This window comes from Ambystoma mexicanum, chromosome 8 (genome assembly GCF_040938575.1).
Source record: "Ambystoma mexicanum isolate Mex_15411 chromosome 8, UKY_AmexF1_1, whole genome shotgun sequence".
Classification (NCBI taxonomy): domain Eukaryota; kingdom Metazoa; phylum Chordata; class Amphibia; order Caudata; family Ambystomatidae; genus Ambystoma; species Ambystoma mexicanum.
In genome coordinates this window covers 78,867,242-78,891,121 of record NC_090929.1, presented here as the reverse complement: position 1 = coordinate 78,891,121, position 23,880 = coordinate 78,867,242, and the positions used below count along the sequence as shown (strand labels likewise).

General features: G+C 49.0%; 1 protein-coding gene across 3 annotated transcripts in view; it reads right to left on the bottom strand.

Annotated features, from left to right (window-relative positions):
• Positions 1–36: 36 nt before the first annotated feature.
• GTF3C5 (general transcription factor IIIC subunit 5) overlaps positions 37–23,880 on the bottom strand; it is a 144,412-nt gene continuing 120,568 nt past the window's right edge. For 2 of the 3 annotated variants that reach the window (XM_069609322.1, XM_069609321.1), the window contains exons 6-11: positions 19,049–19,163; positions 17,990–18,076; positions 4,746–4,840; positions 4,396–4,478; positions 3,491–3,633; positions 37–1,954 (exon numbers count right to left, since the gene is read on the bottom strand). In XM_069609322.1, coding sequence (XP_069465423.1) covers positions 1,797–1,954; positions 3,491–3,633; positions 4,396–4,478; positions 4,746–4,840; positions 17,990–18,076; positions 19,049–19,163 — 681 coding nt within the window. In that variant the 3' untranslated portion in view covers positions 37–1,796. The remainder of the gene's footprint in view (positions 1,955–3,490; positions 3,634–4,395; positions 4,479–4,745; positions 4,841–17,989; positions 18,077–19,048; positions 19,164–23,880) is intronic. The other variant, XR_011268475.1, reaches the window with a different exon arrangement.

Here is a 23,880-nt window from a genome sequence, read left to right as displayed (position 1 = left end):
AAAATAATTTCAAAGAAAATTCTAAACAACCTCGGCTAAAAGGCTCTTTTTTATCATTAAAAATAAATATTTTATTACTTTCCTTTTGCAAAATACATTAAAAAACAGAACGAAAACAGTTCACATATTGTTCGCTGTACATCTTGTGCCATCGAACGCTAAATGCCCAAGACGCTGAGAGGAGGAAAAACAGGATTGCATGGATTTTCGTTTGGACGCGACCAACCCACTTGTGCGGTTCACACACCCCTCACCCAACTTCCAATGAGAGTCACCTGGGCTCTGCAGTCATTTACCATTTGTTGCCTTTGGCTGCTGTAGTCATTAGTGAGCACTTACTACTACTCCAAAACACATCAATCCAGTCCAACCAGGTCTCGGGAAGCAATGTGGCAGAAGCCAGTTCCTAGCAAAGAGAACATGTTTTTGATGGAAAGTGGGACTTGAAGGCAGAATGGATTCATCCAATATAAAAGCTAATGTTCACCCGTGCAAGGGACACACCGCTCCTTCCAGGCTTAACACGGGAGAGGCATTTCAAGTAACTGCAGGCATGAGCTAAGAAACCATGCGACTTGCCCATGATCACACCAAGGCTTTGTACACATGGAGGAAAATACAGATGGTCCAGTCCGGCAGACTTTCCTGAAAGCAGAGTGAACAACATCTCTATGAGAGACACTTAACAAGCAAAATAAGACACATTCAAAATTAATTCATTTTTACCCTACAATGTATGTGCACTCATTGCAACGTTGTAACGAATAATTTACTAAAAGAATATAAGAATGAGACGTCCCTGGAATTGGCAAATGAGGGCTCAATAGAAATTCTGGGAAGATCATGCAGAAAGGGTGATCATCTTCATGTGGAACAAGACATGGGGCGAGTCAACAGTGGTGAGAATGGGCGTGGCTAATGTAGATTTTACCATGAGATTATGCGAGAACACACTGGGTCGGTACGAGCAGTGCAGCTGAGGCATAGCACATAATCAGAGCAATCCAAGATAAGTAGCAGCACCGGCTTTCTGGATACTTGATCAATAAATGCCTGGACATACTGGCACATGCCTTCACCTTTTTAAACATCACTTCCCCTTGGATTCAATTCAAGTCCCGCCCACGTTGAACCTAAAGGTTGTGCTCTCATTGGGGTCTGTACCCCACTTCCCAGACCCATCCTTTCTGAAAATATACCAGCCAAAGAAGGGTGCCAGCTTCCCTGTTGTGACAAGTTCTAACAATACCACAAAACGGTCTCAAGTACCGGGTGGGGTGATTTTCTACCCCGAAAAGATCACAAAGGCTGCACAGGAAGAGCACATACATGGTTTAGCATTACCATTGAACATTTTGCTTGCTTATGAAATGGCAGCAGCAGGGTCTTGTGTGGACACTGGGATGAAGAGGCGTGTAGGAACTGGTCACGGTCCAACTAGGAGAAGAAGAGGATTGATTGACCAGGATCAGAACTCTCTCTCAGGAGGACAGAAAAGTTTAAATAAAACAATCCGTGGGACTGAAGATCCATGGGGAGGGAGGACAGAGCTGGTTGGATAGATATCCTTGGATTAAAAAAAAGCAATTAAGGGATAAATGGTTGATTAGGAACTGTTAGCGCAGTACTGGCTTCCGAGAGAGATCTCGATTCACCACTTCCTAGTGAGATCCATGTGTTTCTTGGCCCCTTGCGGAGTGGTCACGGCAGTAACAGTACTATCAGAGTTTGTGTCTTGTGGTGCCAGTCTGGCACGGGGTAGTCAACTGCAATTCCTGTTGCAGGCAGTACACCATTCACACATAATCCAGGATCTCGGTTTCCATTTCGTTCTCACTGCCGTCCGATGGCTGAAACTCCATCTCTTCCTCCTCGTCTTCATCCTCCTCTTCCCCAGAGTCATACATCAGCTGCTCCTTGTTGTTCGCAGGTTGAGAGGTGCTGGAAAAGAGCGCTAAAAAAGAGCAAAGTTATAAAAGAAAGAACGAGGGGCAGGAAATATAAAATCGCAGGACACGCACCATGCAAACATCGGCAGAGCTAAACCAAGGAAACCAACCCCTAATACATCAGCCGAACGAATACCTACACTCCCACCTTTAATTGAATCAGAACCTGTACCTAGAACCCCATCCTCCTAGGCCCAATGTGCAGTCGGACAGGTTGAGCATCATGATCTTTAGAATTGAAACTTTTGTGGAAACAGAACGTCTCCCTAGACCCTTTCAACACCATGTACATCCACGTATTTCTTTAGCCTTTTTGTGTTGTGATCTGCTGAACATGTTGCCTTCAGGCTACTTCCGAGCGTGTCAGAATCCTTTGAGGTGTGGTTGCTAGGAAGAGGACACAAATGAAGCATATCAGATTCTGGTGCGTGTGATCTTCAGTTCCATGACCAATAATGGTCTTCTGACGAGATGCAGGAAGTGGAGAACAATGTGTTGACCATCAATGTGAGTGGGTGGAAGTACAATGGTAATCAGTTTGTTTGTCCATCGGTACTCTTGCTGCAGTGCCAAAACTATTATGGTTATTAAAATGTACAGGCAGCAACCTGCTATGCCAGAATAATCCACCTCCTATGTTATCTGGATCATAAATATCTTGTATGCATCTACACCCAACATCGCAAGCACTAGAAGAATGCAGCACTAGAGCACAACACAGCATTAGTATTCTAGGGAAGCAAATTAAGTGGTCTTGCCGGGTCCTCAAACACGGAGCATGCCAGAACAAATGCTATGTACCAACTCTCTCCACCCCAGCCCCGCGCCATCTCTACCCCAGATTCCGGACATGCGCGACACTCATCCCCATCCTCCTCAGGTGATGTCAGACATGCAGGGTTCCTGCCCACCTTCTCTTATTGCTGAGTTGGGCACAACATTTGTATTCATTTACTCCTCGCCAGAGTCAGCAAAGCACAGGGTTCAAGCAAATAACCCCAGCAGTGTCTAAACTGGCACTGGCCTCCGCCCGCTCCCCAGTGGGTAATGACAACCAGTGCTGAGCCCACATGCTCAGCAACAATGTCTTGCTCACACAACTGTCCTTGGCACCCAGTTTTCCTCAGCAGTACCAGCTTTTGCTCCGTAGGCGTAGGCATGTTGTGCCCCTCTCCATATCATTCTCGCTCGATATCTGTGGGCAGACAGGGTATGCTGCCCACTTTCTCTTGGCAGACACTATGTTCTCCCCTTATCCACTGCAGTGTTTGCCCTATCGCATTGTTTGCCAACACCCGGTGCTCTTGCCTAAATTTCCCTCTAGGCTAGGACACCAGGTGCTTCTGAGCATGTGCTCAGACAGGCCTGCCCAGTGCTTGTGGCCCCTGTGCTCTGCAATGCCTACCCCCCCCCCCGCTACCCCATGTCACCCGACAGCCATTGCGCATGCCCAGAACCCCTGCTCTGTGGGCTCCTGCCCTTAGAAGCTCAGCGGAGTCCACCCTCGCCCACTGGGTGGAGAAGTACCCTGCTGTCCGTACCCGGCCGCTTGGATCGCAGGATCTGCTTGATCATGATGGACATGCGATCTCTCAGATCATCACTAGTTTTCGGGAGGCACCAACCGTCCCGCTCTGTGCACGGAGCTTCAACTCCGTCATTGCGATGGATAATCTGCTGCAGGCTGCAAAAATGTCAGAAGAGTCATGTCACAGTGATGGAAATGACAGAAAAGGGGACAACAGCAACATATGAAAGAACCAGAAGCGATACAGGATTGTGCAAGAAGGGACACGGAACAGCACCACTACCAACAGGAGCAATCTGGCATGTTTGGGGTAGTGCACACAGGACACAGTTGTACTCCTATGTATATCGGGGGCCTTGTACAGGGCATGCTTAGTTGCCACCAGTGTAGTCCATGCACCGACACAGTATAGTTTCCCCTCCTACCCAGAACAACAGGTTTCATCTTGAGAAATTCATAAAATTTACCGGGTGCGAAGAAAATACTTTTGGGCTACTTTTCACACCCACAATACATTGCTAAGTGGCTCTTAACTCGAAATGAACGTTCAGCCATGGCTACTGCCTGGCATGTGAGGCTGGTTAGCTGAAGTGGACTATTCTACTCTCACATTTCAGGTAGAAGGGTAAAATCCCTCATAATATTGATGGAGGTTGACAAATTTACTTGAACAATGAATGCATAGCTAGACTACAAATAAAAGATTTGAATTAGAAGATGGATGTTACAGCAAAAAAATGCAAAGCTGTACTGAAATAGGTTTGGGATACAAAACAAGGAAGGCTGTATGCAAGGATTCAACTGTAAGCGGACACGCATCGTCATGTGCGAAGGACGGTGCTGCAAGAATTATCAGACCTTGGCTGATGCAGTGATATGAGATAGAAGAGGAAGATGGAGGCATAAACAGCCCGTTACCTGTCCACATTGAGGTCACAGAGTTGATAAAACATCTGTCGGTAAGGAGGCAACGTACCCTCTCGGAAGATAAAGGCTGAATCCTAGAGCGAGAAAACAACTATGATCAATGCACTGCATGAAAGCCCTGCAAATCTCTGGGGCATGGAAAAGCCATGGCATACCGAGTATCTATGCTGCATTCAATTACGTACCCATGAGCACGCCCTAGCACCCTTTACAACTGCTGGGCATGTTCTTGCCCCCGCCCTCCTCCCAGAGCATGGATAGTATTATTGATGCAATTGAATAGCTCCTAGGCCCTGGCTGGCATTAAAAGGCTCGCTATGAACGGAAACAGTCTTACTTACTTTGCCCTTCAGCCTGCTGGCTGGCGTTTTCTTACCAGAAGGCATGGACGTGCCCAGCCCGTGCTTCAGGTCCTGCATACTTATCGGCTGTGATGCTGGAAGAGAGGGGATGTGGGAGAAGAGAGATTACAAAGAATTGGCACATGACGGTACATAATCCACAATAATACCTCAAAAACCTTACCTCACACACAGAATGGTTACCAGAATGGTAAGCTACAGACCTTACCCCACACACAGAAAGGTTACAAAAAGCGTAAACTACGGACATTACCCCACACAGAAAGGTTATCAGAAGGGTAAGCTACGGACATTACCCCACACACAGAAAGGTTATCAGAAGGGTAAGCTACGGACATTACCCCACACACAGAAAGGTTATCAGAAGGGTAAGCTACGGACATTACCCCACACACAGAAAGGTTATCAGAAGGGTAAGCTACGGACCTTACCCCCCCACACAGAAAGGTTACCAGAAGGGTAAGCCACGGACCTTACCCCACACAAAGAAAGGTTACCAGAAGGGTAAGCCACGGACCTTACCCCACACACAGAAAGGTTATCAGAAGGGTAAGCTACGGACATTACCCCACACACAGAAAGGTTATCAGAAGGGTAAGCTACGGACCTTACCCCCCCCCACACAGAAAGGTTACCAGAAGGGTAAGCCACTGACCTTACCCCACACACAGAAAGGTTACCAGAAGGGTAAGCCACTGACCTTACCCCACACACAGAAAGGTTACCAGAAGGGTAAGCTACGGACATTACCCCACACACAGAAAGGTATCAGAAGGGTAAGCCACGGACCTTACCCCACACACAGAAAGGTTACCAGAAGGGTAAGCTACGGACATTGCCCCACACACAGAAAGGTTATCAGAAGGGTAAGCTACGGACCTTACCCCACACACAGAAAGGTTATCAGAAGGGTAAGCTACGGACATTGCCCCACACACAGAAAGGTTATCAGAAGGGTAAGCTACGGACCTTACCCCACACACAGAAAGGTTATCAGAAGGGTAAGCCACGGACCTTACCCCACACACAGAAAGGTTATCAGAAGGGTAAGCTACGGACATTACCCCACACACAGAAAGGTTATCATAAGGGTAAGCTACGGACCTTACCCCCCCCCACACACAGAAAGGTTACCAGAAGGGTAAGCCACGGACCTTACCCCACACACAGAAAGGTTACCAGAAGGGTAAGCCACGGACCTTACCCCACACACAGAAAGGTTATCAGAAGGGTAAGCCACGGACCTTACCCCACACACAGAAAGGTTATCAGAAGGGTAAGCTACGGACCTTACCCCCCCCCCCACACACAGAAAGGTTACCAGAAGGGTAAGCCACGGACCTTACCCCACACACAGAAAGGTTACCAGAAGGGTAAGCCACGGACCTTACCCCACACACAGAAAGGTTATCAGAAGGGTAAGCTACGGACATTACCCCACACACAGAAAGGTTATCAGAAGGGTAAGCTACGGACCTTACCCCCCCCACACAGAAAGGTTACCAGAAGGGTAAGCCACGGACCTTACCCCACACACAGAAAGGTTACCAGAAGGGTAAGCCACGGACCTTACCCCACACACAGAAAGGTTATCAGAAGGGTAAGCTACGGACATTACCCCACACACAGAAAGGTTATCAGAAGGGTAAGCCACGGACCTTACCCCACACACAGAAAGGTTATCAGAAGGGTAAGCTACGGACATTACCCCACACACAGAAAGGTTATCAGAAGGGTAAGCTACGGACCTTACCCCACACACAGAAAGGTTACCAGAAGGGTAAGCCACGGACCTTACCCCACACACAGAAAGGTTATCAGAAGGGTAAGCTACGGACATTACCCCACACACAGAAAGGTTATCAGAAGGGTAAGCTATGGACCTTACCCCCCCCCCCACACAGAAAGGTTACCAGAAGGGTAAGCCACTGACCTTACCCCACACACAGAAAGGTTATCAGAAGGGTAAGCTACGGACATTGCCCCCCCCCACACAGAAAGGTTACCAGAAGGGTAAGCCACGGACCTTACCCCACACACAGAAAGGTTACCAGAAGGGTAAGCCACGGACCTTACCCCACACACAGAAAGGTTATCAGAAGGGTAAGCTACGGACATTACCCCACACACAGAAAGGTTATCAGAAGGGTAAGCCACGGACCTTACCCCACACACAGAAAGGTTATCAGAAGGGTAAGCTACGGACATTACCCCACACACAGAAAGGTTATCAGAAGGGTAAGCTACGGACCTTACCCCACACACAGAAAGGTTACCAGAAGGGTAAGCCACGGACCTTACCCCACACACACAAAGGTTACCAGAAGGGTAAGCCACGGACCTTACCCCACACACACACACACACACACACACACAGAAAGGTTACCAGAAGGGTAAGCCACGGACCTTACCCCACACACACAAAGGTTACCAGAAAGGTAAGCCACGGACCTTAACCCACACAGCGAAAGGTTTCCAGAAGGATAAGCTACGGATGGTTTTAAATAAAATAGAAGTAATCTGCCACTGTAGTAGACGGGTACCAGACATTCAGACTGTGGCAGCATGGATAACTGAGTGGGAGGTATGAAGGCCATGTCTCCCATAATTCAGAACAGGCACCAGCAAAGTCAATAGGCCTCAGCTTGCACTTACAATGTAAAGCATAATGATGCAATTGGCCTGTGCAAAATTAATTTAATATTTTGAACGAAATATCACTGCAAACAGAAGAGCAGCATTGTTTAGTCGGTGTGCGGTCACACATGTGAAACAGAAAGGGAAGGAGCCTGTTTTGTTAATAGCCGTGATAAGAGACATTGTATGAACACTTAGAAACTGTTGCAGAAACAGGATGACCCTGCATCTTCTGTCTGCATTCTTTCCAACTATTTTCCAGTTCAAAGCCTGCATTCCACATAATACACTCTTTTCTGGCAAAGGCTCCTCCCCTCTCCCCACATACCAAGACATGACACATATACTCTGCATAAAAAACACAACCAAAACGCAGCAGACATTCACAGCTCTTCAATATTGCAAGGTCTTTGCTCCTGGAAACGGATGCTCTCTCTGGGAAGAGTGAGAAGAACTAGTTACTCTTACCTTGTAACGTTCTTTCGATGGGATGTTCCTCCGACGTATTCCTTATCTTAGATAGAAATCCTTCAGCTTTGCTGGCCTCGGAAAATTTTTTCGCCAGAGGGCGCTGCGCGTCGATGATCGCCGAGTCGATGACCCTCGACGGCCTCCGTGCCGACGTCGACGTCATCCTGCCTATAAAGGCCGCGCGCAGCGTCCGTTGCTCAGTTCCGTTTTGTAGTCCCCAGTAATGTTTTTGGATTAGACTAATCACCTTGAAGGAGCATAGGCTGCAAACCCACAGGAAGTCATACTGCGGGGATGGATGGGAGGGTCGATAAGGAATACGTCGGAGGAACATCCCATCGAAAGAACGTTACAAGGTAAGAGTAACTAGTTCTTCGAAGGGATTGTGTCCTCCGACGTATTCCTTATCTTAGATAGACTCCCATAGCAGTGGTATTGTGACTGGAGGCGGGAGTAATAAAAGTTATGTTACCCTTCCAGAATGGACAGAGTGTAACACAGCCTTGCCGAATCTAGTTTCTTGACTAGAGGAGGAATCCAGGCTATAGAATTTGGTAAATGTATGTGCGGACGACCATGTGGCAGCCGCACATATATCTCGAATTGGCACCCCTCTTTGAAGGGCTGAGGATGTTGCGATACCCCTGGTAGAATGAGCCCTTAGATTTTGAGGAGGCTCCTTTCCTGCCAATTTGTAGCACTCCAGAATGGCTAAAATAATCCATCTGGAGATGGTTTGTTTTGTTATTGGAAGGCCCAACTTATGTCCTGCATAACCTACAAAGAGTTGGTCTGCTTGTCTGATCTTAGCCAATCTGCTGATATAGAAGCTCAAGGCTCGCTTAGGGTCCAGCCTGTGCAGTCTCTCTTCCTCCTTCCCCGGATGAGGAGGAGGGTAGAAAGAAGGTAATATAATCTTCTGAGTGATGTGAAACTCCGAGACTACCTTCGGGAGGAAGTTAGGCTTCACCTGAAGAACAACTTTGTCCTTGTAAAAGATTGTATGTGGAGGTTTACACGATAAGGCTTGCAACTCGCTAACCCTTCTAGCAGATGTCAATGCTATTAGCAAAACAGTTTTGAGGGTGAGAAGCTTCAATGAACAAGAGTGTAGTGGTTCAAAAGGGGCACCCTTTAGGAAGTTTAAAATTAGGTTTAAATCCCATAAGGGAACTTGAAAAGGTTTCGGGGGATAAACATTAGTTAATCCTTTTAGGTATTGTATTACCAATGGAATTTTGAAGTATGAAGGCTCCTCTGCAGTGCGCTTAAAGATTGATAGCGCTGCGAGATAGCCCTTAATTGTGCCAACCTGTAGGCCTGAATTAGCCAGGTAAAGTAAGAATGACAACACCATAGGTGTACCACAAGAAAAGGGTTCAATATTCTTTTCTCTGCACCAGCTGCAAAATTTGTTCCAACGGCAGCGGTATAGAGTTTTAGTTGCCGGCCTTCTGGCCGAAAGCAACACCTCCATAACATCATCCGGAAGGTCCCAATCCTTGTACCTCAACCTTTCAGACACCAAGCGTGAAGGTTGAGGGTCTTGATGGCTGGATGGAGAACCTGACCTTCCTTCTGCGAGAGAAGATTCTCTCTGTATGGCAGTCGAATTGGAGGGCAGATGGACATGTCTAGAAGGTCCGGGTACCACGTTCTCCTGGCCCAATCCGGGGCAATTAGGATCATGGTCTTCCGAAACCTTCTCAACCTCCTGATCATTTGAGGAATGACAGGGACCGGAGGGAACGCGTACAGAAGTGGGAACTCCCAGTCCACTACGAACGCATCTCCTAGAGCTCCTCTCGGGGGAAATTCCCTTGAGCAAAATCTGTCGCACTTCCTGTTGATACTGGTGGCGAACAGATCCACTTGAGGGGTTCCCCAAAGGGCGAAGATCTCTTGAAGGACTTCCTGAGCTATCTCCCACTCGTGAGAGACTGTGCTCTGCCTGCTCAGAGCGTCCGCTGTCAAGTTCTTCTCTCCGGCTAGGTGAATTGCCGATAGAGAGATTCCTTCCTGAATTGCCCAAAACCAGAGCTGCATCGCCTCTCTGCACAGTGGTAGTGAGCCTACGCCTCCTCTTTTGTTGAGGTAGTGCATGGCCACTGTATTGTCCGTCATTATTAGGACGTTTCTTCCCCGTACAGACGGCAGAAAAGCCTTCAGCGCTAGTCTGATGGCTCTCAGCTCCAACAGGTTGATATGTAGTCTGGACTCCGATGGAGACCAACGACCGCTGATGGTCAAGTCGTTGGCGTGAGCTCCCCACCCCGTGAGTGAGGCATCCGTGACTACTGTTATCTCCGGCCATGGTTGCCAAAACATTTCTCCTTTCAGGATGTTCTCCCGACAGGCCCACCACTGAAGGTCTCGGGCTACTTTGACCGGGATCCGAAGGAGATCTGTCATCCTTCCTGAGAACTGTGACCACTGAGTTCTCAGTGCCCACTGGAGGGATCTCATTCTCAGGCGAGCCTCCGGCACGAGGAATATGCAGGATGCCATGAGGCCTAGCAACCTCAGAAAGTCGTAGGCTGGGAGATATTGGGCATTCTGAAATCTGATGACCATCTGCAGAATATCTCGAGCCCTCACCTCTGGTGGCAAGGCTTTTCCCAGGGAAGTGTCCAGGACTGCTCCAATGAATTGGAGTCTCTGTGATGGTATCATCTGTGACTTCTTTAAATTGAGGGAGAAGCCCAGCTTGTGAAGGAAGTGGCAAACATAATCTAGTTGTCTCTGAGCCTGTTCCGAAGATACAGCTCTGATCAACCAATCGTCTAGGTAAGGGTAGACATGAATCCCTTCCCTCCTTAGACTTGCAGCCACAACCGACATTAGCTTGGTAAAGACCCTCGGGGCGGAGGTTAGCCCAAATGGCAGAACTCGAAATTGATAATGAGAGCTGCCAATTGCGAACCTCAGGTATCTCCTGTGCCTGGGATGGATCGGCACATGGAAATAAGCGTCCTGGAGGTCTAGAGATACCAACCAGTCCTGAAGCTGGAGGGCCTGAAGGATCTGAGAGAGAGTCACCATCTTGAACTTGTCCTTTCGGAGGAATTTGTTCAATTCCCGTAAGTCTAAGATGGGTCTCAGTCCTCCGTCCTTCTTCGGTATTATGAAGTAGGGGGAGTACCAACCCTTGTTCCTTTCCGCTACAGGTACCAGTTCTATGGCACCTTTCTCTAGCAGGTCTAAAACCTCCTGCAAGAGGAGCGGATCTGGAAGCTTCAAAGGGTTGTTCCCCGGTGGATGACTCTGAGGGATATGTAGGAAGGGCAGGCAGTAACCTTGGGCCACTGTCTCCAGAGCCCAAGCATCTGACGTAATAGCCTGCCATTCCGTCAGATGGTGAGTTAACCTGCCCCCTACTGGTGTTCTGTGAGGGGAGACCTCAGAGTGGTTTTGAAGCGGCTGATGCAGTTGCCGAAGGTAAAGTGGCTCCTGCTCCTGCGGGTGCGGCTTTCTTTCCCCTACCCCGTCCACCACGGGTAAATCTTCCTTGGCCTCTTTGAGCCGGTCGTCCCCTGCCCCTTCCATATGAGGAATAGTAACGAAAGGACCGTCCTCTCCACGATGATCCCGAAGGACGAAAGGTATTCTGACGGATAGCAGCTCCCAATGACTTGGCTGCTGCCTTGGACGTTTGCAGTTTCTCCAAACTGTCATCCGCCTTCTTTCCAAAGAGGGTAGAACCGTCAAAGGGCATATTCAAAAGCCTGGTCTGCACGTCAGAGGCAAAACCAGACTTCCTCAACCACGCATGCCTGCGGATTGTGGTACTTGCCGCCATGGCCCTGCTGATACTGTCAGCAGAATCTAGGCCAGTTTGTAGGGTCTCGCACATCGCATCTTTACCATCCCTGATGATGTTTAAAAATGCGTCCCTTTCCTCTCCTTCTTGGAGGCAGTCAGCCGCTGATGAAGCGCACTCCCAAAGGGTGTGGCTGAACCTAGCGAGCGTACAGGTCGCGTTAATAGACTTTAACGCCATGCTACAGGCAGAAAAAACCTTCTTAGCCATGGCATCATACTTTTTGTCATCCCTATCCTGCGGAGCAGTGGGGTATGCAGATGTGCTGCCTGATGAGGTTGCAGCCTGTACAACCAAGCTCTCAGGAGTAGGGTGTTTTGACAAATATTCAGGGTCAGAACTAGCCACCCTGTATTTTGTTGACAGTTTTTTATTTACTGCCGGGATAATTTCTGGCGTTTCCCAGTTTGTCAAAATCCTTCTCTGTAGAGCAGAGTGAAATGGAACCACAGGATCCTCCTGTGGGCCCTTGTCCAGTATGTCAGTGAGGTCATCCTGCTGAAAGGCAGGAGAAGGTGCAGACCAACCCATAAATTCTATGATTCTAGACATCAGAGCTCTATATGGAGTCTCCGCATGTTCTCCTGGGTCTGGTTTGATAAATTCTGCTTCAGGAGAAGTGTCCAAGCCACTAGCTTCCTGAAGTGCATCCTGAAGATTTTTTAATCTTCCTTCCTCAGAGGCGAAAGTCTCTGGCTCTGGTGATGTGGTCCTCTGTAAATCAATATCTTGGTCTGAATCCTCCCTTTCCTCAAAAATCGAGGTTAAAGGGGGATACATTGGTTTTTGGAATGGTATAAACCCCATTTCCAATGCAGAAGGAGCCATCATCACAGGCCTTGAAAACGTCGATGTCGTCGACACCGACGTGAAAGTACTCGAAGGCGCCGTGAAAAGCGTCGAGAAATGTGTACTAGGCCTCGAAGAACTCGAAAGGATCGGAGTCCTGCTCGAGAACGACGTCGACGTTCTCGGCGTCGAGTCGGAGGTCTTTTGTCTAACCGTTGGCTGTGGAGTAGCCGTGGTTCTTTCCTTCACCGGCGTCGATATCGGCGTCGACGTCGGCGTCGACTCGATCGACTGATGCGCCGATGAATCCTTCGACAACGGCGTCGATGGCGCCGACCTCTGTTTCGAAGGAGTTTTCGACGATGGCGTCGATGATGCTTTATCTCCCGATGGCTCGAGGCGCTTTCGGGTTGACTTTTCCGCCGGGTACTGCGACTCGCGGCGTTTAGATTTTTTGGGTTTTTTACCCGGGGTATCACCCTCAGCTGTCTTCGAGGGGGACGAGGCCGCTTTCTCGAAGACGCTTAGCATCTTTTTCCTGAATTCCTCCCACTCAGCTTGCGAGCTGCGTTTTGTGGGGCAATGAACTCTCTCAGGAGAACTCGACGAAGATGACGAAGGGGATCTCCTACGTCTCTTCTTCGAGTGTCTCGATGTCGACGAGTGGTGGGAGCCACTTCGTGATCTAGATCGAGAGTGTTTTTTATGGTGAGGAGACGAACGTCTCGACTCTACCGAAGAAGCTTTCGAGGAAGTTAAAGTTGACCTACCTCTCTCGAGCTTCCCCCTACGCTCCTTCAAGGCTTTCGCCGTCATGGAAAGGCATTCCTCACACTCCGAACTCTGGTGCGTGATTCCCAGACACCACAAACAGACCCTGTGAGGGTCCGTCAACGACATTTTCTTCCCGCAGTCTCGGCACTTTTTGAAACCGGACCGAGGGGTCGTCGGGTCGGAGGAGGATGCCATCGATATCGAGGTAAATAGTAGTTATTATATACGTTATCTTGACGAGAACTGAGCAACGGTGTTCCGAGGCACAACGAAGCGCGGAAAAACGGAACTGAGCAACGGACGCTGCGCGCGGCCTTTATAGGCAGGATGACGTCGACGTCGGCACGGAGGCCGTCGAGGGTCATCGACTCGGCGATCATCGACGCGCAGCGCCCTCTGGCGAAAAAATTTTCCGAGGCCAGCAAAGCTGAAGGATTTCTATCTAAGATAAGGAATACGTCGGAGGACACAATCCCTTCGAAAGTAAAGTACTGTGATTGGGGTAATATGCAGGGAATAACAGGGCCAAGATTTCGGACAAAAGAATAAAACGGGCATGCAAATTCCAAAACTGAGCTATTACAAGAACAGTGTCCCAATTCCAAACTACAAAAAGCATCCTGTGGATCAAAACCTTCACAGTTTAACAAAAGGAACCACGTGGAGTAGTGAATCTTTTGTAAATTCTTTTTACTTGTGTTATGGTTAACAGCAATTTTATCAAACACATACAATTTCACAAATAACTATCACCAGATTACAAAATGGATAAAAATAAAATGCCATGCTATTCAATATATAAAAATAAAATCCAATCAGCCTACTTCCCACCCCAACATTTCATTTTCCTTTAAAATCCTAGAATTGTATCCATGCCGCGCAAAACTGCCAACGAAAGACACCCATTTTCCATTTATAAATTATGCCCAAAAGCGATTGCGATAGTATAATCTTATATCTCCTATAAACGAGAACAGGTGTTTGTATCCTATCAATCGTATATAGGGGCATTGTAACATCAGATGTTCTGTTTCTCTTGCAATAGCTACACATTCCATTGCCTCATTCAGTCCCATTCCTTGCACCTTCTACTTCATTGGTGGGGAGGAGGTTCAGTCTGTTAGGGGAGTTTTCCTAAAGCCCTACCGGAGGCAGACTTCATAAAACTATGCAAATGGTTATTTGGAACTCAACTCTTAGTATCAGTCTGTACAATGACAGTTCTAGGGCGCACTCGTGCAAGTCAGAAGAAAAACGGTCATTTAGTTAGCAAAACCACATAAAATGAAGACATTGTGGAAGGAAAACAGATGGTTAGTCAAACAGTAGTAGTGCTTAAGGTTCTAGAGGCAGTTTCTTCACACACTAAGGATTTTAAGATCCAATTTGCAACCCTAGCTAAAAGTCAGTTCAGTGAGGGCTCAAAGTCTTGTGAAGCAGCAGAACAGTAAAGGTTATCCAGGCGCTGTACAGATAAAGAACACAATTGCGGAAGCTCTCTGGCAAATTGTTCCAAGTCTCTGCTGCCTTATATGGAAATACCCGGCCATTTCCTCTTGCTTTTTTCATTCGATCAACTTTGAGGTAGGAGGCCTAGGCTGATCTTAGATTTCTATATGGTTTGTGGGTACTTACCTTTTCTTTGAGGTATTGAGGAGAACAGACCACAGATACATTTATGACAAACTGGAAGATTAACAATGTCGAAACCCCTGTCAAAGGACTTGCAAAAGAGACCCAAGCAGCATCTTGGGTAAGAGGTAAGCAGGGGGCACCCTGGACACCTCTACGTGCACTCCAAAGCTCTGGAGTGACTTTTTGGATTAGGGTAAGCAATACCTTTTCTCCCCCACAGTACCTTAGGTTAGAAGAAATATTTGTGGCTGGATTCTCCTCGATGTAGAAGCGCTGGACCTGAACTCCGGATTCCTTGGTCTGGAGACTAAAGGCAGGATAATGGACGGGATCTCTCAGCAGCAGTCAAGGGAGGACCTCTGGCACAGATTTCTTCAGCTCTTCTGGTCAGTTTGCGGTTTTGGCACCTTGTCTGCAGCACCAACAAAAACATGATTTGTCCTCCTGTCAATCTTCATTGATTCCTGGAGTCGGATTGTGTCTTTCGAGGTTCACCTGAAGCTCAGCAAAGACTTGGATGATGCACTTCAATTGGGTCAGAGGTCGCCTGGTATTTGTGGTCTGAAGCTCTTGAGAGGCACCGCACCTCAGGAAATGGATCAAATTGGAGTTCCTCTTGGGACTGGTTGTTCCCACCCGTCAAAGGGAAGGAGTCGTCCTCTTTGGAGTTCTGTCGCACAGCAAACTGGGTCAGGACAGCAGGACAGCAGTGGTCACTTCGCAGTGTTGCAAAGGGTCTGCAGGAATCTCTGGTCGTCTTCTTCGGTTACGGCAGTTTCCAGTGGTCGACTTGTCTTTCACCTCAGGAACCTCACCTTTTATTCAGTTTCAGCACACACTCCTCTGAAATCTCTCTCAGCAGTTTACAGAAAGGGGCGAGTGGATGTCCAAGCAGGCCCCCGGTGCGAGCTGGTTCCATTCAGGCACTCTGGCAGACAAGGAGCAGGGGAATGAAAAACTCCCCCCCCCCCCCCCCCACTTTCTGCCTGCCCAGACACACTGGAGCCTAGGCAGGATCATACAACGGTTCCCGCAAATGAGAGACAGACAGACAGACACACACACACACACACACACACACCCTCCTCCCAAAATGGTAGAAAAAGGGCTAACAAAGAGCAACCACCCTAGAAATGGTGGCAAAGAAAAAGGAGCCACCAAGTTAGTACTTAGGTGACCCTATTGTGCACAAAAGAGGATGTGAATACAGTCTGCGGTAAAAAAAGAAATGGCACAATAGTTGGAAGAACACATCCACTGCCACCAACCATAACTAGAGCGTGGTCTATGTGAGTAATAAATCATAGGAGCGGGGAGAAGGGGGATATACTAGGTATCCACTTGGCACTCCGCAAAAGGTGCTTTTTTTTTCTTCCCAACTTTTTTCGTAGCAAATAACCTCCAGAGGTCCTGTGAGTTTCCAGAGCTGCGGAACCCCAATACAAGGAGACCTGCTACCCATTTCGAGTGCATCATCATTGAAATCCGTCCAAATCTTTGCTGAGCCCTCAGGACACTCCAGAGATGCGATCGAACTCGCCCAGACCCCCTCCACAGAGTGCAGGACTGAAGATTGACCAGGAGAATCATGTCCATTGTTGGTGCTGCAGAAAAGGTGCCAAAACAGAGTGAACCAAGAAGTTGCTGAAGTCGTCCACAGGTCCTCCCCCGCGAGACTGCTGCTGATAGATCCGGTCCATTGTCCTGCCTTCAGTGGTCAGACCGAGGAATCGGAGGTCAGGTCCAGAGCTGCAACATAGCGGAGCATCCAGCACAAAAATGTTCTTCTAACCAAAAGGTACTGTGGGGAAAAAGGTACTGCTGACCCGATTCCAGAAGGTCACTCCGAGAGTGTTGGCAGTGCACATAGAGGTGTCCAGGGCAACCCCCTCGGACCTCAGATCTCAAGCCGCTGCTTGTGTTCCTTCAGCAAGTCCTTGAACAGGGTCTCCAATATTGGTTAAGCCTTCTATCTTCCGGCCTAGAGAATAGAAAGTATCCACAGGAACTTTTGAATTCTTCTGCTTGGCAAGACTTTAAGCCGCTACAAACTGCCTTTAGCTAGGGTTGGGTTTTGGACTTTGGAAGACTTGCTATACTGCAAAACTGCCTTTAGAACCTGAAGCTCTACTGGGATAACACTAGCCAACAGTTTTCCTTCCCTAAAATCACTACCTTATATGTGTATGCAGACTAAATACAATTACTGCATTATTTTGTGGGTGTGCGCAATATTACTGATAGAACTGTCAAACTCATATAACCATTCTATGCGTTCAGCAACTACCAACTAAGAAGTGACCCTTTGAAACTATTGAAAAGGGTATCTGGGTGTGATAGCTTATAGTGATAAATATTTAACAGTGACTCGAGGATTGAAAAATTTGCCACTGAGAAATTATCTTCCAATACATCTCCATCGCTTTTCTCAAGTGCTATATTTATACCAGGTCTTAGTTCAGCTCTGTTCCCAGAATGCCATAGCAACCGGTTTCCAGAGTTATTCACACTCAAATTAATTGGAGTAGTGAAGGCAACACTCTTTCAGAAAATAAAACCAAGAATGTGTATTTTAAAGATGTACCTAAAACTATACTCTTCAGGTGAAACTTGATGCTAAACACAATGATACTCTTAACAGGAGAACAAGCAATGCAGAGAGACTGCAAAAGTACAGCCCAGAGAAAGGTGCAGCCAATGACACACCAGCACCTGAGCAAAATGCAATGCGAACTTCATTCATGAACTTTTAGACCACTAACATAACATTCTGTGCACAGACTAGCCAGCAGCCTCAAAGCGCTCAAGCAGGGTCTGCAACCTGTGGCTCTCCAGATGTTTTGAACGACTCATGATCCTACACCATTGACCATGGTGGTCAGGTTTGATGGGAGTTGTAGTCCAAAACATCTGGAAAGTCAAAGGATCCAGAGCCATGCAGCACTTATTAAGGAAGAATAGATGGGTAGCAGAATGCCAACACATCACTTGCATGGTAGAAAAAAAAGATACCACCAGCTGTTTAAGCAGTTGATGTTTCCATGAACCGTGGCCGTGAAAAGTAGCATCCTTTTCTGTCACAATCAGAACCACTTACCTTGCTTCTTTGCGCTTAATGTGATAGGCAAGCTGTAGTTATAAGTGCTGCGTTTGGCTTTCACTGGCATTTCATTTGGGGAGTAACCTGGAAGGGAGAAATGTTAACTGTTTAGACTGGACAGGAGGCATAGTCTTAGAAATCAAGAACGCAGAGTCAAAGGACCAGAAATATCTGCAGCAGCTGTAGCCATGCAGCTGAAAACTCAGGTATATTCTGTATTAAGTTATGACAGGAGCGAAGGTCGCAGATGTAAAGCTAATCTCGGCATCTCCTGCCCACAGTCCTCAAGCTATTGCCTTCAGTGACAAATGGGGTGGAACAAGGCGAGTAAAGTGCTACAAAAACAGACCTGGCGGCAGAAGAAGCTGCAATGAGTCTCCAGCGATAGGTGACAGACGCAATGGGGGCAGATATTGTGTTTTAAGGATGGATGGGACATCAGGTACAGAAACGGAGCAGAAGGACCTAGAGTTAAGGCTCTCACGACATTGAAGGAAAAACACAAGCAACACTCTTGCAGCATAATTCAGGATGGTGCCACTGTATCCTCGCTCCCCCTTCGCTGTCATAGTAGGGGGCCAGATGTTCAGTGATATTTTGTATCATGAAGGTAAGCCTCCTAAAATGAAAATTGCCCCAAATGACAATAAGCTCAAATATTTAGCAACATGCAAATGATACAATTTGAAAACATTGATAATGGTTGGAAACCTGCTCAGTTTAAGGCCAGAGTCCTCTAAAAAAAATTAGTAAGACTTTTAAAGGATACACACTATTGCTTTACCGTCTAGGTTGGCTCTAGTAATGTCTATTATCTTTTCAATTTGCTAAATTTAGAACCTGGGGGTTTAATGTGAATTTTACAACTCTCATCCCCAACTTTTAAGTTTCCATTCGGGTGGCTTTCTTCATAGGGTTATTGGTTTTAATGCATTAAGCACCAGTGTGAAAGCAATAAAAACACAAGAACTGTACGCGCTACACATGGCAAGATCTAGAAAATGGAGTCTTCCATAAATGTTTTCTAGTCCAGGCAGTGAATAGCTGTAGATTTACCGTATTTCACTCCACATCGTATCCGGAAGTCTAGCACTTGGTAAACCTTCGACTCAGGGTCCTTTCTGGGGTCATAGCCGAATCGAACCCAGAGGCTCCTCCAGGGGCCCGTTAACTGCAATGGTGAGAAAGCAAAGAATTAAACGTACAGGTCAGCGGGAGCAGCATGAAGCAGCACGCCGCTCTGCACTCTGTCCAAGCACTCAAAGCAAGAAAGCCTGCTCACCCGCCCAACCCTCCTCAAGAAAGCAGCAATGGAATAACAACTAGCAGCAAATCAAAGCCCTCCTTTGCCTGGTCAGCAGAGGGGAGCTAGATCCTCGGACGATCTGCAGAGCTACTGTATTGACCCTACACGTACTTCTTGGATATGGAGATTTCAGCACGCTGAAGATGACAAATCTTTGCGAAATAACTTCAGGCGCTGCATATTTACCCTATCACAATAGTTAGAAAATAAGTCATATTCTGTGGATAGCCACAAACTGATACGAAAGAGAACCTATTTCTGGCAGCGCTGCCAGCAAATCAGACAGGAAACATTTCTGCCATGCAACACATCATTGAGAATTGCTGAAGACATAGGCATGCAGGCTGAAACGCTGTAATGTTTCTGTTAGGAGGGTATTCAGAACCTCATACGGTACACGAGTTCTGGCAAGCCAACCTTGGTGGACTTCCAAGGACACAAAGTCTAACCAAACTCACTGGCAGTGTGACTGAGCAGCAAGGCTTACAATAAGGAAATCAGGAGACTGGTGTAAAGCACACAGTTAGCAAGCACAATGGTTGTCAAGCATGGGATTGTCCACATAGACTAGCATAAAAAAAACATGTTTATTAAACAACAAAAAGATGCAAAAACTAAAAGATACAAGTTAAGTAAAACTATATATTAACATACACAACAGAGCACTCGTGTCACAATGGGACACCTACCACACTTTCAATGTAACGTTACATGGGGTAAAGTGGGAGGGAGGGCAACAGTATGACATGCATTACTCAACGTAATAGCATTTCTGATGATTGTATCTGCTTGAATTCACATGCTATCCATATGGTCCGACATCCAGTGGTAACCGCGGAGTATTGCATCTGGTCTTTCGGGGGCCGAAAGGGGACGTCGGCATAGGCGTGTCTGTAACACTATCCCAATCGTGACGTGTAGTGTACCCAAAATCCCTCACGCACCGAGGAACCTCTGATAGTATTTTTTCTGACATGAGCCCAAGGCTTCTGATGCTTGTTAATCTGCTTAGAATCACACGCTGTGCATAGACTAGCGAACAGTACCCAGAGTTGGAGGTGGGTTGTGAGAAGGAACAGTAGTGAAAATGTGTCGTAATACTGCTTGTCCCACCTGAGAATCAGATCTAGAATGAGTGTCTAGGCAATAGTGTTTTGTAAAGGTGTGTACAGAACTCAAGGTTGCCGCTTAGCAAATGGACTCAAGGGGAACATTTGCAATGAATGCTATGGAAGTCCCAGTGCCTCGGGTAGAGTGCGCTCTAGGCTTGAAGAGCAGTTCTCCCTTAGCAAGAGTATAACACTGTGATGCATTTGACAATCCACCTAGCGATAGCTGATTTAGAGGCAGGATCCCCTTCTATACCAGCTGCCACTGCAACGGTTTTGTTCTTTCCAGGTAAAGCATGACTGCCCTGTGCACACCTAGTGTGTGTAGGCTTCTTTCGGCCAGGCTAGTTGGATTCTGGAAGAAAGTGGGTAGTTCAATTGATTGGTTCACATGGAACTTCGAAATGAATTTAGGCGCAAATCGGGGATGAGTGCGCAGAACCACCTTATCCCTGTGGACTGTAACAAAAGGGTCTAGAACAGAAAGTGCCTGTAGTTCGCTAACCCTTCCAATAGAAAGGATAGCCACGGGGGGCGCTGTTGAGCGCCGAGCAAGATGGCCGCCTGAGTCTCGAGCTCCGGAGCCGGCAGATCTCGGAATCCTGAAACGGCACATTTGGACACTGGATAATCGTTCCCGGCTCGTGCGCTTTTGAAGCGGCCACCCCGAGGACCCAGCGGACTGGATCCCGTCAAAAATCAGACCCCCGGGACGCGACTTCTGAACGCCGCTGCACCATCCCCCCACTTGGCTGTGGCGCTCCCGCGCAGAAACTCGCCCTCTGGTGGAGCGGACGGGCTCACCCAGGGCCGGCGTTGCCCCCCCCCCGCCTCGGCGGGTGCACGCTGCCGGGTGGCAGTCCGCCTCCCCCCAACCTCGAAGTGCAGCTGGGGGCGGCTGGGACACTTCTTCAGCCCACGTGCCGCGGGCCTGCTCAGGCGCCCGTGGCCTGGTGCGCACCGGAGCTGTTCGGGACCCTCTCCACACCTGCTGGACCCCGACGGGGCTGCTGCCGACGGCGTGATGCGCGGTGCGGTGGATCCCTGCGCCGCCAGGTACGTGTGCTGGGGGGGCCCCTGCGGACTTGCCCTGGGCTGCGGCATCACCTTACCTCCCTCACACGCGGGGCCGAGGACCAATTGCCTCTGGCCCCATCTGCCGCCAGTCCTGCCCCGGGCCTGGTGCCTCCCCCGGCCGCACTGATCCTGGTGCCCCCCCCGGAGTCCATCTCATCCCCCCGCTCCACTGACCACCGCGGGCGTCTCCCTCCGGGGTGGCCTTCGGGGAGGGCCGCTGCGATCTCGCTGGCGCTGCACCGCCCGGGCCCTTCGACCTACCGGCTGCCTGACCTGTCTTCTGCTCGGGGCCGCGGCTTCTCTGCCGCCTGGGTGTTGTGTCGGGAGGCACCCCCCCCCCCCCATCTCTCTTCGCTCTCAACTACCCGTACCTGGGCCCAGGCTCACATTTTGCTCGCTGAGCGACTCTGCCTTCAACCCTGGGATCTACTGCCCCCGAGGTCTCCTCACACTTCTCCCCGCGCCTCTTTGGACTGACTGGGCCCTTCTAGCCTGCGCTGGTGACCAGGGCTTCGTATCTGGGGAGACGGTGGGCTTCGCCGGGGCTGGTGGTCGTGTCGTCGCACTAACTGTGTGGCATGCTGATCGGCTCTGGGGGGGGGCTTGTGGGTCCCTCAGTCTGCTTTGTGTGCTACAGTACCTCTCTGATAACAGAAGGGACACATACCCGCCTCCTGCGGTAGTGCGGTGTTGAGGAAAATCCCTGTGTGTTGGCTGCCCCACAAACCCCGCATCTATACGGATTCTCGGCCACGGCTTCACCTGCATCACTCCCTGTCTAGCGCCATACTCTCCGCCCTACCTCGGGCGACATAGAGCCTGGGCCTCCCCCTCTCCCCACTTGACTTACAACATCGCCAGGATGACCAAGGGAGGGGCGAGGAAACAGAGCTCTATCAACATGTTTGCTAAGGCTGCGTCGAGATCGTCAGGGGAGACCAGCGAACAGACCCCAGCCACACCTTCACCGGATGCAGTACCGGAATCCCAAAATATGATTGACTTCATTCGCGAGGGCTTCACCGCACTGCACTCAAAACTGGATGACATGAATGGTACTATATCTTCTATTAAGGCCCATATCGAGCGGACTGACAGCCGTGTGTCAGAAGTCGAGACACGTGTCGGTTCCGCCGAGGATGCATTGGGAGCCCTGCGCTCAGAGGTCGCCGCTCTCTCCAATCGAGTCCTTGAGGTAGAGAAGAAGAACGAGGACTTGGAATCTCGCTCAAGGCGTAACAACCTCCGCATCATCGGGGTTCCCGAGAACGAAGTGCACGAGCCGATGGAGGACTTTGTCGAGCGCACACTGGTCTCACTCTTGGATTCTCCCAAGCTCTCCCCACACTTCGCTATTGAGCGGGCACACAGAGCCCTGACGGCTAAACCCAGACCTGGGGCTCCACCCCGGCCCATCATAGCCAGAGTGCTGAATTTCCGTGACCGGGATGCCCTCCTCAGGGCGGCTAGACTCAAAGGGGAGCTACTACTGGATGGTGCCAGAATTCATCTCTATCCGGACTTCTCCACAGCTGTCCAACGCGAACGCAAGACTTTTCAGGCTGTGAAGCGCAGGCTGCGGATCCACTCAGTCAAATACGCCATGCTCTACCCTGCCAAGCTCCGCATAGAGCATGCCAACCAGGTGTTCTTTTTCACGATTCCGGAGGAGGCCTCCAGGTTCATTAACGAACATTTCCCTGGCTGAACTCTCCCCTTTCCTCACGAGTCTGCATTTATCCTCCTGTCCCGACGGGGAGAGACCAAGCAAGGTCGCCTTCCTGCATCGGGGTCACTTGATCCTCTACTTCGTAATTTACTTGTTGTGTTCATTCTTACAAATGTGTGCCTTATCATCACGTGCCAGAACCCTGTCCAAATCATGTGTTAAGATCCACTGTGGGCACACCTTATCTTATCTGATCTGCCGTTGCCCCGACTACGGCGGCTAGTCCGGCCCTCAGGCCCCCAGGCGTTGATGCCTTTGGTTTGGTTTTGGTTGAGGGGGGTTGGGATTGTCTTCCCTCTGTTTGGGGGGGGGGATGTGGGCGGGGGTGGGACATGTTAGGGGTTTTGTTGTTAAAAAGTTGGCGCTGGCAGCGACGGCGAGCCGTGGGGGGGTGCTCAGGGCTTGGTGCGGCAAGACTGTGAATTTGACCCATTGGGTACTGTCATTCGCTCTCCTTCGATCACCACCATATCTGCGACCAAGAGTGACTTGACCTTTATGAGCTGGAACGTGCGTGGGTTGGGAAATTACAAAAAAATGAGACAGCTCCAACTGCAGACCGAGCGTCATGGGTCCAAGATTTTGTTTCTGCAAGAGACACATGCCCGCGCGGAACAATGCATGCGGTTTGCCAATACTTGGGGCCCTCAGATATTTCACCGATTTC